The sequence below is a fragment of the Homalodisca vitripennis genome, chromosome 6 (assembly GCF_021130785.1).
Source record: "Homalodisca vitripennis isolate AUS2020 chromosome 6, UT_GWSS_2.1, whole genome shotgun sequence".
Classification (NCBI taxonomy): Eukaryota; Metazoa; Arthropoda; class Insecta; order Hemiptera; family Cicadellidae; genus Homalodisca; species Homalodisca vitripennis.
This window is the reverse complement of record NC_060212.1, coordinates 62,133,702-62,151,616: the sequence shown is the minus strand read 5'-3', so window position 1 is coordinate 62,151,616 and position 17,915 is coordinate 62,133,702. Positions and strand designations below refer to the sequence as shown.

Below are 17,915 nucleotides of genomic sequence, written 5' to 3'. Positions count from 1 at the left end.
GTTGCATGATCTTAATAAGGATTTCCCCTATACCGAAAGTAGATAGGAATTTTGTAGGATTTCCTCCTAGGCCGTGATAGGCTTCTCATTGGTACGTATACATGTATTTATATGTTCTTCATCGAAACAAGGGAAACTTTACTATAGTACTAGAAATATCTTAGACTGAAAGTAAATCACAAGAACTGGATGTAGACGATTTTTAACCGAAGTAGGTTTCCGAGACTTCCATAGATATGTGTGTATTTTCTTAATCGAGACAACAAGGTAAACTAAACTGCGACAGTGGAAATACCTTAGACCGTAAGTAGATTAAGAGGGCTGGAAATAAACTCGTTTTGACCGAAATAGGTTTCAGAGACCTATGTAAATGTTTTCTTCGTCGGGACAACAAGGAAAACTCAGACGTGGGGTCGGAAATAAAATTCATTCTCACCAGAAATAATTTTAAACACGTAAAACCTGATGTAAGTGTCAGTCTCAACTTTGAACTACCTTGAACTTTGATCTCCCTTAACGTGAACACTGAAATAATATGTGACAGGCAGATATATTACTACTTACGGAATTTTAAAAGTCAAACTTTAAAGCATATTATTTAGTAAAAGCACAAACACACACACACACACACACACACACCACACACACACATATACTACTTGCTCCACAGGGACTCGAACCCGGGTCTCTCACTTGTTGGGCAGAAATGTTATGTTACCAATACACAAATAATATAAAACATATATTATAATTTTAACGTTCTATGCAGGACACAGTCATTTCATTATACAATTATTTATTTAGAATCTTAAACTAAAATATTTACACACACTGTAAAGCTTTATAGAAACCGAGTCTTTAGTGTATGGTAGTTTAACAGTAACTTAATCATAAATTAATAAAAAGAAAGTTATCAAAGTTAAGGGGCTGTTAGGACAAACAGAAATGAATGCAAATAATTATTAGTTGTAATTATTAATTAATTTTAAATCTCTTATTTGTTGGTGAACAGGCTTTATAGTCAATAGACTATAATAGTTATTAAAAACAGTTAATAACAGTTCAACAGTTATTAATAAAATGTTGAGATTTTCAACTATGTATCAAATATTAAAAAAAAACTGTTTTGTGTATATTTTTTTTAATATTTTTAATCCGTGTTCTTTTTTTCGGTGCACGGGTTTTGTTGGTTTTTAAACATCATTAATGTTTGTCAGCCTGGCAGTGAGTCGCTGGACAGACCTCTGTTCAAATGTGTTTGGCTGGATTTACCTCTGTTCAAATGTGTTTGGCTGGATTTACCTCTGTTCAAATGTGTTTGGCTGGATTTTCCTCTGTTCAAATTTGTTTGGCTGGATTTACCTCTGTTCAAATGTGTTTACATGATGTCCTTTGTTGAAACGTGTTTACATTATATTGGCCTTTGTTCAAATATGTTTACATCATATTCTTGTTATTACAGTGTAAATTGGAATTACATTGGCTTATAGACATATTCTAATAAATTCCTCGCTCATATTTTTAATGCAAACACATAGGCTACAAGTGGTTTCAAGGGATTCACAATGATGCACAGTTTTATTTTAATTATTGCACAACGAGATCAAAGATACACTTTCGAAAGACTTATGATTTTTAACCTTCCATTTCTACGCGCTTTATATGTATTTTTCGTGATTTAAGTGCAGCGGTTGTTCAAAGTTTATATTGGAAGTATAGCGTATATAAACTATTATAATCAAGAAATTTAAGAAAGGTTTTAAGATTTTCAAGTTATTTACACCAACATTTGTTCTTTTAAATTGGTATACGGTTTTTAAGATTTTAAGACAGTTACAGAACATACTATTGAACAAAGCATCAATCATAAATCATTTTTAAGTAACTATAAATTAGCAATATTTAGATAATGGACGTTTGTTTAGTCATAAAATATTTTTGGTTATTCAAAGTTAGGTTGTTCTTTTAAGAATCCAAGGAATTTCATACTAGATACTTGGCGTGTAATGTCATCATTTACTCCAACTTGCAATTAATTTTTTTTACTTTGAACATTTTAAAAAGAAAATGTGATTTTGACAGATGTAGAAGTGTTTGTTTCAATATTTTAAGAATATTGTGTTAAATTTATAGCTCAAATATTGTCTCAGTTTCAATAATATTAATTACAATTTGACATATTTTTTATTGTTAAATTAGTCAAATTTTATATAAAGGAAATTGAAATTCAATTTTAGATATTGAGTTTTTCAATGGTATTGATGTAGTTATAGTAAAATCCATTTTTTTAAACCTCTAGAAAGTACAAAAACTGTGGAATAGTACATGCAAAGACATGAAAAACCGATTAAATCAATGCTAAAATAGGTAAGGAATCAAGGATTTTTAATACTGATAATAAAAAGTTATATAAATAAATAAAGTGTTAGTGGTGTGACTTGAATTGTTCACATATTTAAAATGGAACATGATTTCATACTGTATATATTGGAGACTGAGTATTGAGGTATCTGATTTGACTTGACTGAAGAATTTTTGTGTGTGTATATTGTTTGTAACATAGTTTCAGCTACATGTTTCCTTAACCAACCATGGAATTTGTATGTGTTTCTTTTAAACAGGTCCTTGAATGATTTCTGTAGGGTTATTTATCGGCCATTCTGTTTTATATAACAATAATGTTTTTTAATAAATTATTTATAAGACTATTCATTGTTATTGATGAAAACTATGATACTAATGTTGCCCAGCTGCAGTGCGAAATGGTATAAGGGCACACTTAGAAATGGTTAATGACGTTTATTTCAGCTGTATAATCTTCTGCATTCTATGTGGTAAGAGACAAAATTATTTTAATCCATGTGCATCAACTATTTAGTCCATTGATCATATCAAACTTCTTTTATACCTCAGTACCCCATCACAAAAACTGCAACTTAGTCATGAATTGAAAATTTGTTATTACTTGGTATGATGTTAATTTTAAATTTACCTCTTACCTATAAAACTATCACATGCCGTTCTTCTCCCCACCGCTTCCTGGATGGAACCCCTTGTGCTATTAAAAGGGGAGAAACTAAATTTATTTATTCCCTAAATCCAATGAATACATGTAAAATTGGTACATAATATGAAAATTTAAAATCTTGCTCAACCTTAGTAGCAGACAATTGTCTCCAAGCCCTTCCAACCTTAGTAGCAGGAAATTATCTCCAAGCCCTTCCAACCTTAGTAGCAGGAAATTGTCTCCAAGCCCTTCCAACCTTAGTAGCAGACAATTGTCTCCAAGCCCTTCCAACCTTAGTAGCAGGAAATTGTCTCCAAGCCCTTCCACCTTAGTAGCAGACAATTGTCTTCAAGCTTCCCCTTCCAACTTTAGTAGCAGACAATTGTCTCCAAGCCCTTCCAACCTTAGTAGCAGGAAATTGTCCCCAAGCTCTTCCAACCTGAGTAGTAGGCAATTATCTCCAAGCCCTTCCAATCTTAGTAGCAGGCAATCACCTCCACTCCCCTCCACCATTGAGAGGAGAAAACCCGAGGTTTGTTTATGGCCTTAGTGGAAGTATATCCATAACGAGATTTTGCTTCCAGGTTTTTTAAGTAACCAAAAGACCATATGAGGATTTTCATTAAAGCTGTGTTTCAAGATAGTAACCATAATTTTCAAAATTGTTGAATACATTTGAAAGCACTAAGGCTAAGGTGTACATTAATTTACAAGTTAATCTAACCCAATCAAGATAAAAATTAATGTAGTTTATTTTAAAACACACACTTGCGTACTAAGTATTCAAGTTTTGAATGTATATATTACTATTATGATTTTGGGATATTACTTCTGGGAATATTATAATTTAAAGGCTTGATTATAGAGTGAACTTTCCAAATTCAAAAGCTCACAGATCATATGTACAGTATAATAATGACAGACTATGAATGCATCGTATTGTTTCAGTAATTACCCAACTAATTGACTGTTAACAACAACAATTACCAGCACTTTGGATGTTGGAAGTTCCGCTGACAACTTGAGTTAGAGCTCTGTTAATGACAACAATCCAGCCTAAACAAGCAGTTAGAGACAGAGTACTCAGCAGTGGTGGCTGTATTAATCACTGTTACCTGACACCCCCTCCCCTGCCCCCCCTCACTACTATCTCAGCTGTCAGATACACTCTGTGTCCGTTTTGTCCACGTCCCATCAACGAGACAGGCCATTCTGTTTGCATGGTTTGTGTAAGCTATGGCAAGCGTTTATGTCATAACGTTTTCGTGTAAAAAATCCAGAGAAATAAAGGTGTTTGTGGGGATAACAGAAACAGGTATTCATCTCTAAAACACTGGAAACAACCTTCATCCACTGTAGTGCACTTATGTTTTATACCTAATTGATTGACAATGATAGTGTATATTAACACTTATGATGATAAATAACATCAGCAGAGTTTTGGGTAGGGGAGGGGAGTAGGAGGATTGACAAGGTCTGATAACTTAATTATTAAGCCAATTATTTGTGCATTTCGAGCATTTAAAATTTTTTAATTTTATTTAAAAAAAAACAAAATATTGATTTAAGAAAGATATATTTGTACGGATTATTTCTATCCAAATCTAGGACAAGTTTCCCCCCCCCCCAAATACCACTTCTTTTTAGTAAACAATTTAGTCGTGGGATGTGTCTACACCTCAAATATTTATATCCCTTGTAGCAGAGGAAAAATACTCTGTTCAGATGGGTTTTTTTAGATCACAAACAACAGTGCTTGTGACGATAGTAATAGTTTTTTTTTATAAAAAGGAGAAGCCGATCCCCTTTTAAACCTTACTCTGTCCGTCCTCATGGGCTACTGGCCTGTGCGGGGATCTTATCAAACAGAATAAGGGGAGATTCGATACAGTACAAGGTCGATAGTACTGATAAAGTAGGTTACCATAAAGAAATATATACAGTGCTACTCTGTAATTTCATTTTAGAAGTAAAGAATAACTAGTATTTGTTATCTTGTTTCACTTTTTAAAAAAGCTGTTATGAAAAATTGTTTTTTTTTATTTTAATATTATTCCCTTATAGTCTTCAATGGTTATAAAACTATTGATGGTCCTGAAACCTATTGCATTTTCTGCAGTATGCTCCACCAGTCGATTACTCGTGTACTAATACATGCGATGTTCCAGATTGTTCCAACCGTGGACGTCGCTGCTCCGTAACTGGCAGATCCTGGCCGTCACTCATCCTGGCTACGTGGCCTTCCTCACCTACGATGAGGTCAAGGCCAGGCTGCAAAAGTACATCAACAAGCCAGGGAGGTCAGTATATAGATCCATCACCAGTCTGGTAAACGCGGTGAAACCAAACTATGTACACATCCATATTTGCTAGTTTTATGTAGTTACAACAGAAATTAGAAGCATTTTGTATCATTGATCAATGTTTTATTGGATTTTGAGAAAATAAGAGATAAAGGACTTTTTGGGTGTTCAGCTCCAAGGGCTGGTAGCAAGGGCCGATCCACTTGTCTGCAAATGACTTGATAGTTTGAATATTAGAGATATTTATATGTGTTGTATACAAATATCTATAGTGTAACTCAGTTTCAACCATATTGATATGTTTATAAAACATAAGCTTAGTTAATTAATTATACATTTTTTTATAGACTTTAACCCTCCAGTCCATCATCAATATTTTTTACGATACACGTTCATGTCTTTAAATTCATTTTACTGATGCTAATACCAATCACATTGTATTATAATATACACTGTTCGAAAACCCGTGAGCTTTTCTTTATGTTTAGTGGTCTTATGATGTCTCGTAACTGTACCAAACATTAGTCTCCATAATTTTCATCAGCTGTTGTTTCCAGCTAAGTGCGTTTGCATTGTTTTTGCTCAGATACAAACGTGTCGATTTCGCTGTTTACAATCTATTTTTCCTTATTTTCTTTTTAATTCTTTGTTATGCAGTTACTAATTGTTAGAAATGATACTATTGCATGTAAATATTGTTTATGTTTTTCATAAAAGGTAATTACTATTTTGACTTTCCTATATAGGTATGTGTAAATATTATGAATTTCCAAAAAAACTTACAGCAATGTGTATTTCTATGTTCATGGCAAAATTTGCTACAAGTAGGCTATTCTAAATGTTGTGTTGCTGCTATATTTAGTATAATAAAAAATGTAAGAACATTTTTATATCAATGTGTTATGTAACTACTGCAAGTAGGAAAAAATTTCAAATTTACGCTTTTCTTTAAAATATATAATACAAATTTATCAATGTAAATTCCCAACATTATACAATTCTGTCTTTATGACAACATTTCCTACAATTTGGCTATTCAGAATTTTTAACTTGTGTAGTATTCCAGCTACATGTGCATACTTTATTGCACAATTTGATTTTATTTTTTGTTTAACTTTTTTGTATTTCTAAACTGAGAGATTTGTTTTCTAGTGTTGTAATTACACACAGTCTGAAAGCACAGTTCTTTGCAAAAAATGTGGTATATAACACTTTATATTTATTGTTACTTTTTAGATTTATTATAAATCTTACAAGGAGAGCCTGAAAAACATCACAAAACAGGAATGCATTTCACAAAATATGATGCATGCTCGGAGGGTTTAAAAAAATTACACAAACTGTGAATTTTCAATTAACACAATTTTCTGGATGAATATAAGCAAATAAACAAATTATCATGACTATTTAAGTAATGTTAATAGTAGTAAAAACGTAGTAATAAAAAGCGTTGTAAAATAATTAAATCCTAAATTTCGCTAAGTAACACTCCTGCTAATGCTTACTGATTAAACGTAATAAAGCGTGAATCCAAGCTGACCCACTCCACCTCTTAGGAGTTCAAATCAATTTATTGAATCCAAAGAGGGAAGGTTTTTGTCCAGGACTGGGCTTACAGTGGTTTATCTATTTTGCAGGCTCACTCTTTATGTCTTGATAAACTGGGAAATTTTACTTAACGCTTGTTAAAATATCTTCTTCTATTTCCTTTTTAGCACTGAAACTAAGCTTGAAGTCTAAACCGACAATACTCATAGTCCAATAGATCATCATGTTCTACATATCACTCAGAAGAAATTCACCTATCCAATATCTTTAATATAGATTTTGTACAAAAACATACAAGAACAGGACAAGTCCCCACAACTGCATATATAATGCGCTATTAAAATATATTTGTACTATTCTATTTTTATTGTATTATTATTTAGTGTACAATTTAAAAGTTATTTACTTTGAAAAGTTTGAAGCAGTTTAATTATTATTTATACAATTTCTGCGGTTTTTATAAACTTATTGAAGGTTATTGATATTTGTCACAGAATAAAAACAAAACATGGTTTGGGGTTTTCCAGTACGAATAAAAACTCTTGGACTTCAAAAACAAAATTTAAGTTAGTATTTATAATTGTTATCAATCACTACAAACTTACTAGAAATATAACATTTACACCAGATATAAAATAAATAAATGGGTTCCATAGAGCGCTGTTTTGAGTTATTTGCTGATGAACAACAAATTTATTTCAAGTTATAACATGAGTTTGTTTTATTTAAAGAACACCTTTTAAGGAGTGAAATTTTCAAATTGTTGCAATCAATCTAACAAATACAAGATTTCTTTTAATGACGAGTACAGAATAAATATTAAAAGATCCAGTTGTTCATAGGATGTTCTCTTAAACTACCACCATCCTTAGAATTATTCTACTATTTTATTTTAATATACTAGGGACATTATTCAATGTATAGGATGTACAAATTTTAAATATTATTGTTTGTGTATAGTCTTCTATTGAATCATTTTCCAAATTTTGATCTGGTAAAATTTTAAATATTTTAAATTACAATATGTGTTGGAGGTATCAATAATGAAACATTTATACTGATATAGAAACATTTTCAGCGATCAAATGTTCATGTTATATACAAATTTTTCTGTTAAATACATTTTTTAACTTTGGTATAAATTTCTATCAGTCTTCTTTTAGAGGATTGAATCAAAATTGAAATTGAAAATGTAAATTTTTGTCTTTGAATAAGTTTTACCACCTAAATTTAATAATCATTCAACGTTATGGTTGTGTCCAATAAGATTTGTGTTTCTGGGGAGAACGCAGAATTGTGTTGTGGTTGTAACCTAACCAAGATCAACCATAACACAAGAGTTGTTGTTGATTTAATGAAAAATAAAAGCAGGAAGCCCAAGTTTTGTATTATATGAGTCGTTGGCATGTCTGCATTAATTTGTTGAGGTTGAACAGTTTGTGCCGTGGGCGTAGAATCCGTCGTGCCAGTTAGACTCCAAAGTCACTTTGAGCTTTGTGTCGGAACTTCTCTCATAAATGAAGTCAGTTTTTAATCAACTCGAGTGTTTACATAAAAGCCATCTACATATCATTCACTGGCTTCTTCATTTCAGCATTAATTAGCCTTCTTCAAAATTTCGTTACAAATTTGATACGTTTGAAGCTAACAGAATCAAATATCAGAGTATTAGAATATTGAGCATGTCGTTCAGTTGTAATTGTAGAAGGAAACCGTCAAGCTTCATTTTTAATTTTGTGAAAATATGGTGAGTTTTTTAATGCAGTTTAGATGTAAATTTCTCGCTTTACCTAACGATCCAGCCAGACTATGAAAAATATGCACATCTTAATTATTAATAGTAAATAAAGTAAAATACTAAGAATAAAGTCAAGCATTATTGTATTAAACAGTCTGGATAATTAGGTGTGGCAACAGAAATAAAACAGCAATTTTAAGTGTCTGCTAATAACGTCAAAATGGGATAGCTATTAGCCTATATCGAATAAAGGGAACGTTTAGTACAATTTGAGAGAGCCAGTGGCTCAGTGTAGCTGAGACAGTGCAAGTTCAAATCCTGCCTGTAACGATCACATTGTTTATAAGTATCAACTCTCCTTATTCTGTTTGATAAGGTCCTCACATAGACCACTGGCCCATGAGGATGGACAGAATAAGGTTAAAAAGGGGATCATCTTCCAATTTTAAAAAATCCCTCAAGACATGTGACATATTAACACATGTAGTTTAGTTATCCCAACACGTGCAACATAATTTTTGTAGTGAGTAGCAATAGAGTAAAAAGAAAAGTGTGTAAATTTTATTATTTAAACATTGCTATAAAACCTAACTTAATGAAGAAGCATGTGAACAAACTCCGGCTAGATTTTCAACTATATCAATGTTTCAGTTGTAATGGATCGGAAAAGCTTGATCGGAATTCTTGGAAGGGAGAGAGAAGAGCCCAGAATTGTGTTGTAGTCCATGTACTTAATGGGAACTAGTAATTGGGAGACCCGAAAAGACCTTAAGTAGCTTGCAATGTTGTGGGCTATAAGCTGTATTCTCTAAGGGTAATCCCCTAGATAATTAAGATCATCAACTCTATAGGGAAATGGAAACTGCGGATAACTGAAATCTGATCCCTATTCAGAACCTAGAAGCTGCCAAGTGAATATTTGTCCTTTGGGACTGTCAGGGGAGTGTTATGATCACTAGGAGCTACTGGGGCCAATCAAAATATCTTACCTAAAGCCACCGTATTGAAAAATACAAATAAATGAATAAATAAAAACGCCTTATTTAGCCAGCATATTTAAACTTTATAGTTGCTTTCTTAATCATCTGTTGTCCGGTAGACTACAAATAAATACATATAAATAAAATCAAACTTAACCTAAAAGATAAAGACATTGTTACTGTATTATAATGAGAAAAAATGAATTACAAATTACATTATCCTTACTTAAGATGTGTAATTTCTTTTTTGTATATCTCTCAATTTAATTTTAAATTATTTAAGTTTTTACACAAAACTACACGTTTGACTTGCAAGGGGAAGTCATTGAACAATTTGGGACTGAAGTACGAAAATTACTTTTTCCCGATGTCAAGTGTCACTTTGGGAAAATGGAGCCTACAGTTCTGTCAGGTGATGTGTTTGGAGACCTCAGTCCAGTATAGGAGTCTCTCGCTTAAGTACTGTGTCTCTTAAAAAATACGAGCTTTTTGAATCATGTAACATGTTAGCATTCTATATTCAACTTCCATGAACAGCATTTTACTCGTCTCTCAAAAGGGGGAAACATGGTTAAAAAAAATGAACCTTGTGACTGAGTTTTGGTGCCTTTGTAGTCTATTTATATCCTCCCTTGAAATGCTGTTTCCGTATATATATTGTGAAAAAATTGGAAAAATTCACAAGCGTTACATTTGAATGGAATAATGTAAATCCTATTGATGTGTATAGAACTCTTGTTATGCTAAGTAATTCATGATAAGCAGATATTTTTGGACTTTCAAATTTTGTTTGAAAAAATATTATAGCAGAAATTCTCTATCCCCTAACTTTTTTTATAAACTGGATGTTTAGTTTTGGAGTCTACTCTCAATGTCTTGAAGTTTCTGTTACTGAGCCTGTGTACAAAAAAGGAGGTAAAACCAATATTAACAACTATCGACCAATTGCTTTGGTTCCTGTCATATCCAAAATAGTAAAGAGCAAGTGTCAAAATAATCTGCTTTTGTCTTTCACAGTTTGGTTTTAGACATAGCCTTTCTACTGTTAAAGCTGTTGAAAGTCCTCTATTTTTTAATAAATTTAAAAATAGCGAAGAAATAAGTACTCTGCTTCTTGACCTAAGCAAAGCTTTCAACACTGTGACCCATCAGGGTATGGTGCAGAAGTTAAACCACTATGGAATTGAAGGAAATGATCTTTCTCTTTTTATGTCTTATTTATCAGACAGGCTCCAGTTGGTCAAGGTTGCCGAGCAGAGATCTGGTCTTAGACAAGTGTTAAGCGGGGTTCTCTAGGACTCCCCCCTGCCTTCTTATTTGTAGATTTTTATTAATGACCTTCCTAATTTTGTGCCCAATAAAAGTGTTGTGCGGATGATACCATATTAATGTGCTCTTATAAGCTCATTATAAACTCAGTAATGATGAGCTATATGAGGGAAAGGTCCAGCCTGGGGTTTGAAGCAAACGGCTTACATGCCAATGAGGATAATACTGAGCATGTTGTTTTTAGTCTAAACAAAAACACTGATAAAGTGTCAAATTACTAGGACAAATCTAGATTCTAAGCTTGCCTGGCGTACACTTACAGATGCTCATTGTACTCAATTGTCTAGAGTGATTTTCTTGTTAACAAAAACTTCAGTTCTGCATTAGTACTGATTTAGTTGTAAAGGCTTACTTTGCACTATTTCACTCCCATCATCTAGATGTAAGGAGCTCTGGTTTCAGGCAATTTTAGCGGTACCAAGGAAGTTTTCTTGTGCCAAAAAAAATCATTAGGTACAATTTTTAATTCAGTCTCAATTTGATTCATGTAAATTTTTAGAGATCATGATATAATTATGCTACTCTGTTTTTTTTATTTTTCAATGTTTAGACTAGTTTAAGGAGAATCAAGATGTATTAAGCCTGAGAAGTTCTACTCATTTTAATACAAGACAAGATGATCTCATTAATTTAAAGAGTACTAGGCTACAAAAAAAAAATAAATAAAAATGTGTATCTATATATTGGTCCTATACTGTTTAAGAAATACCATTAGTTCCTAGAAATACTTGTAAAATAATTATAAAAAGGTTTTGCTGAGATGTTTGAAATAAATGGTGTTCTTCGCAGTTGGGGAAACGTTAATATGTAGTTTCCTGCAGATATTTCACTGATTTTTTTTAAGCGTAATTAAAATGTTTTGTTTCCGTAATTATTGTATTTACTGGGTTCCAAAATGTCTTTCTCATGATCTTATAAACAGGAGATTGGGATCAAGGTGGATCTTTAACATTGGTATTAAAACATTACAAATGTTATGATAAGTCTATTCTGTTTATAGGAGTTACATGAAAAATTAGGTAGAGGTTGTAACTTACAGAGTAGATTCATTAATTTGTGGATTGTATTCAGAAAAAAGTTTTAAATTTTGATATAGTCAATTCAGTTTATTTTATAGAGTTACCACAACAATTTATTGTATGATAATTAATTATATAGTCTCAAAATCATGTAATAAAATTAATACTATTAAATAATAACAATAAAGTGTTTCTTGATGACTAATCCTTTTTATATATAATTTAGCAAATAAACTATGTTTTTAATTGCGTAACAAAGTTCATTTAGACATCGAATTAAAAAAAAATGTGTATTATAACATATTTAATTTGACATAATAAACTTTCATTAATGATGCTTTTAATTCTCAGAACAGAACTCATACGGTACCGTGGATGTAATATAAACCTAATATGTGAACAAAGTCGTTGAAAGTGTCTTTGTGTCACAAGGACTGCACAAAGAGGCATTTCAATTTCTATGGTAATCCCGGTCTTCTGTTGTAAGGAACTGCAGCAAGCCAATGTTCGGAGGTTCCTTTGTAAAGGGCACCCGACCCTTCCTGACCTTTGGGTTCCGATTTGCACATCACTCCACTCTTTCGACAACAATGGGAACTCTTAATGGCCTTTGCATAATCAATAACCAACAGGCTTTTAAAACATCTCACGGAGAAATAAATTCACAATTAAAGTTTTATTCAGAATGGTCGTGTAATTCAGCTGTCTCTATACTATCTAAAGAAATTTGGCTGAATTCTCTTTATATAACATTTAGGACTCTAGGAAAATTTCTCTTACAAAAGTTAAACTGTCAAAATTATGTTTTAAATAAATTTATCAAATCTATATATAAGAATGTTTCTGTTTATGCCCAAGTTAAATAAATACCTGTCATACTACATGAATACATAAGGTCTTTTGTGGTTGTGTGAATAATCAACCCAGTAGTGTACCAAATTACGTATTATTTATTATGTAAATAATTTTTTCCTTGGAAACACTATTTGCACTGGGGTTTCTTTTATTTGCAAGCTTTAGGGAAATTGGACTGTCTTTAAACACAGTATTGTCCAATCAACAAAGTCATAGACCTATAGTTATAATTAAAGTTGTATTTTTGTGGCGGCTCCTGCAAGGATGCTGAGTCCCTGCAAGAGTTCTATGCACCTTTTATTGGATCATCCAAGATACTGTGTACAAGGTTAATTAAAATCAGATTGTCTTAGAGTGTCTTGTTTGTACCAAGAAACAATGTCCTGAAGTTTTGAAACATAGTTTGGTTAAAATTTTTAAATATATATATCTTAAACTAATTTGTATGAAAATGATACATATTCCGTGAGCAATTATGGTGCAATTTGGAGTGTCCAGATGAATCTCCACAGATAAGAATCATTAAAATCAAGTATGATGCCTTGTATTGAACAGGCACATTAATAATGTAGCTATGCTGTATTTGTATATCAGTTTGTGTTGGTAATTTTCTTAGCTGTGCAATCGGTACGCTAATCCAAAATTACATTCGATTATGTTCCAGCTATGTGTTCCGGCTGAGTTGCACTCGTCTTGGTCAGTGGGCCATCGGATACGTCACCGGGGACGGAGACATCCTCCAGACCATCCCGCAGAATAAGTCGCTCTGTCAGGCACTCCTGGATGGCTACAGGGAGGGATTGTGAGTATCCTTTAGTGAACTTTTGAGTGTACTAAACATTTGTCCCAATAAGACATCCTCAAGATAGATAACATGCACATTAATTAACATTCGGTAATATGATCACGATCAGTATGTCTGCAGTTCTGATTTCATGGCCTTGTAGATTTTCCATGCTTGTGATCAGGCTGTATATAAAAACTTATTTTGTTAAATAATTATAATAATAACTCTTTAGTGTGTCAATAATTTTAAAACAATTGCATACAAACGTCAGGTATTATGTTATAAATTAATTCTAATCCACTTATACGTGCATCACAATTTCCCTTATTAATTTTCTCTTGTCGTTTGTATCATATTTTGACTGGGAATTGATCAAATTAATTTTGAATATCTTCCTGGCTGTTATAAATTAGGATTTTCCATTATTTATATTCAGTTTGGCAACAAAATAACTTTTAAAAATGTATAAGTGAATACATTTTCATCAATATTGCACACAAAGTTAAAATGTTATGTATGGAAAGGTTTTAAAATAATATATTATTAATTATTTAAAAAATATATATAATATGAAGGATTATAAATAGTCCTTTCATTTTTTATTATGTAACACTATCATATCTGGTAACGAAATCTAAAACCATAATTTTGAACAAAATCTAATCCGATTATGTCTTGGGATTTCTCCAGTTATCAGTTCCAGAACTGCTCTAGATTAACAAATAGGAATTGGAATAAAATAAATAATGTTAAAACGCTTTTGTCTGAATTAGCCCATTTGTGACAAACTGCAAGAATGGCTGACTTCAAAACCGTTTCCTGATATTTCAAAAACGTTTTATAACCCAAAAATTTGATAAGACTTATTGTTTACCATTAACACAAAATTCCACTATACAGGGTTATCAGAAAAGAATGGTACTGTTTCAGTAATTCGTAGGAAGATAGTTGGGAAATTTCTAAATGTTATATTGTTACTCTGAAAGCCTCCTGAACCTAAAAGTTGTTTGTAAGCCGCTCTAACCTCAAAATCAGTTCTTGTATTGTTGTTGCGGTGAGTTTAGTGAATTACTATGTTCTCGGATAAAGATAAAGCAAAGTATGTTTTATTGTAGGCTGAATTAAAATCCATAATTGTAGTTCAACATGCGTTCCGACCTGAATTTGGTACGGATCCACCACACAAAAATAACCTAACACATTGGTTTAAACACTTTGAAGAATCAGTTAAGAAAGAGAAATCAAGCCAGGTGTATCAGAAGAAACTGTTGTACTAATTAAACAATCGGTAATTAGAAACCGTGGAAAGTCCATTCCTCGTCGAAGCGTTGAATTAAGTACCTACTCCAAAACAACAGTTCACAAAGTTTTACATAAAGAACTCAAATTAAACACTTATAAAATACAGATACTGCAGGAATTGAAACCCAATAATTGTGTAGACTGTTGAAATGTTGGACAGAATAAGTGAAAACGAAATCATTTTTAGATGATGTAATTTTTACAGATGGAGCTTCTTTCCATGTAAATGGTTGTATTAACAGACACAATTCACGAATACAAGGCTCTGAAAACCCACACAAAATTGTTTGGAGACAACGTGATTCGCCTAAAGTTAATGTTTGGTGTGGTGTGATGAAAAATCATGTAATAGGCCCTTTCTTCTATGCGGAAAAAACAATTAATGGAGTTGTGTATCTTGACATGTTGACCAACTAATGCTTTCCTCAACCCGAAAACATCCATTAACTTCAATTCCAACAAGATGGTGCTCCCCCACACTTCAGTGCATTGATCACGAATGTTTTCAACGAAAAATTTTAATTGATAAATTTCAAAATCAATTGATAGGTTAGCAAGGACCTATGCTGAGGCCTCCAAGGAGTCCAGACCTGACACCTTGTGATTTTTTTTCTTGTGGGGGTACATCAAAAGCGTTGTTTATTCACAAAAAATTCATGACCTGAACCATTTAAAACACAGGATTGATGAAGCAATGACAACCATAACCAAAGAAATGTTAACGAAAGTTTGGAGAGAAGTTAAGTATCGTTTGGACATTTGTCGAGCGACTAAGGGCGCACATATTGCAATTTATTAATTATGTAAAATATCTGTTTGAGACTACAAATTAGATGAATAAACAACATTAACTGTAAGTAATTTGGCTTTTCTTTTACCATGTTCGAAACCACACCATTCTTTTATAATAATCCTGTATTTTAGTTTTTAAAGAAGTACATTATTCAGATATTCTTTGATGACAGGTTCCTGAGAAAGTAATGGGTGTACTGAAATTGTGATTGTCTGTGACAGCTACTTGTTCCCTGATGGCCGCAACGTGAACCCTGACTTGTCGTGGGCAGTTCAGCCAACTCCGGAGGACCACATCAAAGTAACACAGGAGCAGTACGAGCTCTACTGCGAGATGGGCTCAACGTTCCAGCTGTGCAAGATCTGTGCAGAGAACGACAAGGACATAAGGATAGAACCGTGCGGACACCTGCTGTGTACACCATGTCTCACGTCGTGGCAGGTAGTGGTATTTACTCCATCCTTCTGTATTCATATGTTGATCTATCACATTCCCCTTTTTTGCTAAAAGCCATATCTAGAATCTTTAATTTTTGACACAGTACTATGTAGCATTGACAAGTACAATAAACATTGACAAAATTTTATTTCCTGGTTTATTCTCCAATTTGTCAAATTAAACCCATTGACTACCAATTAAAATTCAAATATTTTACCCTCGGTTACCAAATTAATTTTTAATTTTACAATGGAAATTTTTGTGTGGGGTCAATTAAAAATATTAATATTTATCAAACCCCATTTTTAGTCAACTTTTTGTTTTGATACTCAAAAATTCTCTAAATGTTTAGTTAAAAAAAAACACTATAAGATATAAACTTAAAACTATTTGGATGTCTACTAATATTTTAAACACAATGTCCCATTATTCCACAATTGAAAGTCAGAAAATTTAATATTATTTATATAAGGTTGGTGTCAATACAGCTGGCTGGTTCAGAAAACATTTTTTGAAATGTTCTACACTTATTTAATACAAAAGAGAGCAATTAGACTAATATTTAAATTCTGGAAAATTTTTGATTTTTATACACTATATTATAGTGTGTTTATAAAATAAGCTTTTTAATTTTTCAAGAATTTGAGTCTGTACCAAGTAGGAACTAGACATAGAACTGAACATGGAGGAGGCGGAGAAAAGGAAATCATTGTCTAATAGTCGTAGTTATAATCTCTAAAGTAGTTATGTAGTTAACCTATTATAATAGTTTAACACCTGTATTAAATGTATTGTGATTTTTTTACACAAGAACATGGAATATGAGAATCAAATAGAAGTTTTTAATTGGTAAGCATTTAGGGAGGAATTATTACTGAAGTGTTGTAGTTAAAATGATTCCGTAGGAATGAATCATTGATGATTAGCAGAAGGTTCTCCAGTTAGCTGAGAGCTTTATTATTTCCAGTTTACCAGCTTCTGCTCTCTTTTACGTAGTCAGAACCAATTGTGAGTTTGATTTGATATCTGATGTAACGTTATGTCATTCTCCTCTCTGATTTTATTATTCTATCAGTGGTGTGTGGCTCTGGATTAATGGCAAGTGTCTGTTGTGCAGGACTCGGAGGGCCAGGGCTGTCCGTTCTGCCGGGCGGAAATCAAGGGAACGGAGCAGATCGTGGTGGACCCGTTCGACCCGAAGCGACAGCACAAGGCGGGGGCCCTCGTGGACATGGACGACGACGAGGAGGTAGCCGACGGCTCTGAGTAGCTTTCTGGTCTCGCTTCCGCCCGCCTGCTCGCTCGTTTGTTCATTGTTGTCGTTGTCCGTCCCATTCCACTTCATCTCCAAAGATGTCACGGTGATTCGGTGAGAGACAAACTGACCGATTCGGAACCATTGGCGATGGAAGTGTTACGCCTGTAACCATGTAAAATTATTTAAATTACAAAACACATTTTAAGTTCTATTCTCTTCTCAGAAGAGAAGGTCAAAAATTAAAAAAAAAAAAAATGGAGCAAACTAAAGTCGTCATTAACTGCAATACATTTTAATAATGACGCTGTTCCCACTAATTTCATCAGTGTATTTGATTGTTTACATTGCTCTAAATCTGAAATCTTTTAGATATGTCCACATTGGAAATCTTGAATCATTCAGCTAAATTACAAATTTTATATTTCCATATGTAGTAACATTTTATAACTAAACAGTTTGCAAATAGACAATTTTTATTTAATTTTTGTGTTTTTTTCAGTGGTAAGAATACAAATAAAATATATTAATTTTTAAAAATTGTGTCCATTTTTAATTGGT

At 32.6% G+C, this 17,915-nt stretch overlaps 1 protein-coding gene across 1 annotated transcript in view; it reads left to right on the top strand.

The window, feature by feature from the left end:
- LOC124365403 (E3 ubiquitin-protein ligase CBL-B-like) overlaps positions 1-17,915 on the top strand; it is a 65,166-nt gene that overhangs the window by 11,599 nt on the left and 35,652 nt on the right. The window contains exons 3-6 of the mRNA XM_046821383.1: positions 5,176-5,307; positions 13,444-13,581; positions 15,883-16,105; positions 17,217-17,348. Coding sequence (XP_046677339.1) covers positions 5,176-5,307; positions 13,444-13,581; positions 15,883-16,105; positions 17,217-17,348 — 625 coding nt within the window. The remainder of the gene's footprint in view (positions 1-5,175; positions 5,308-13,443; positions 13,582-15,882; positions 16,106-17,216; positions 17,349-17,915) is intronic.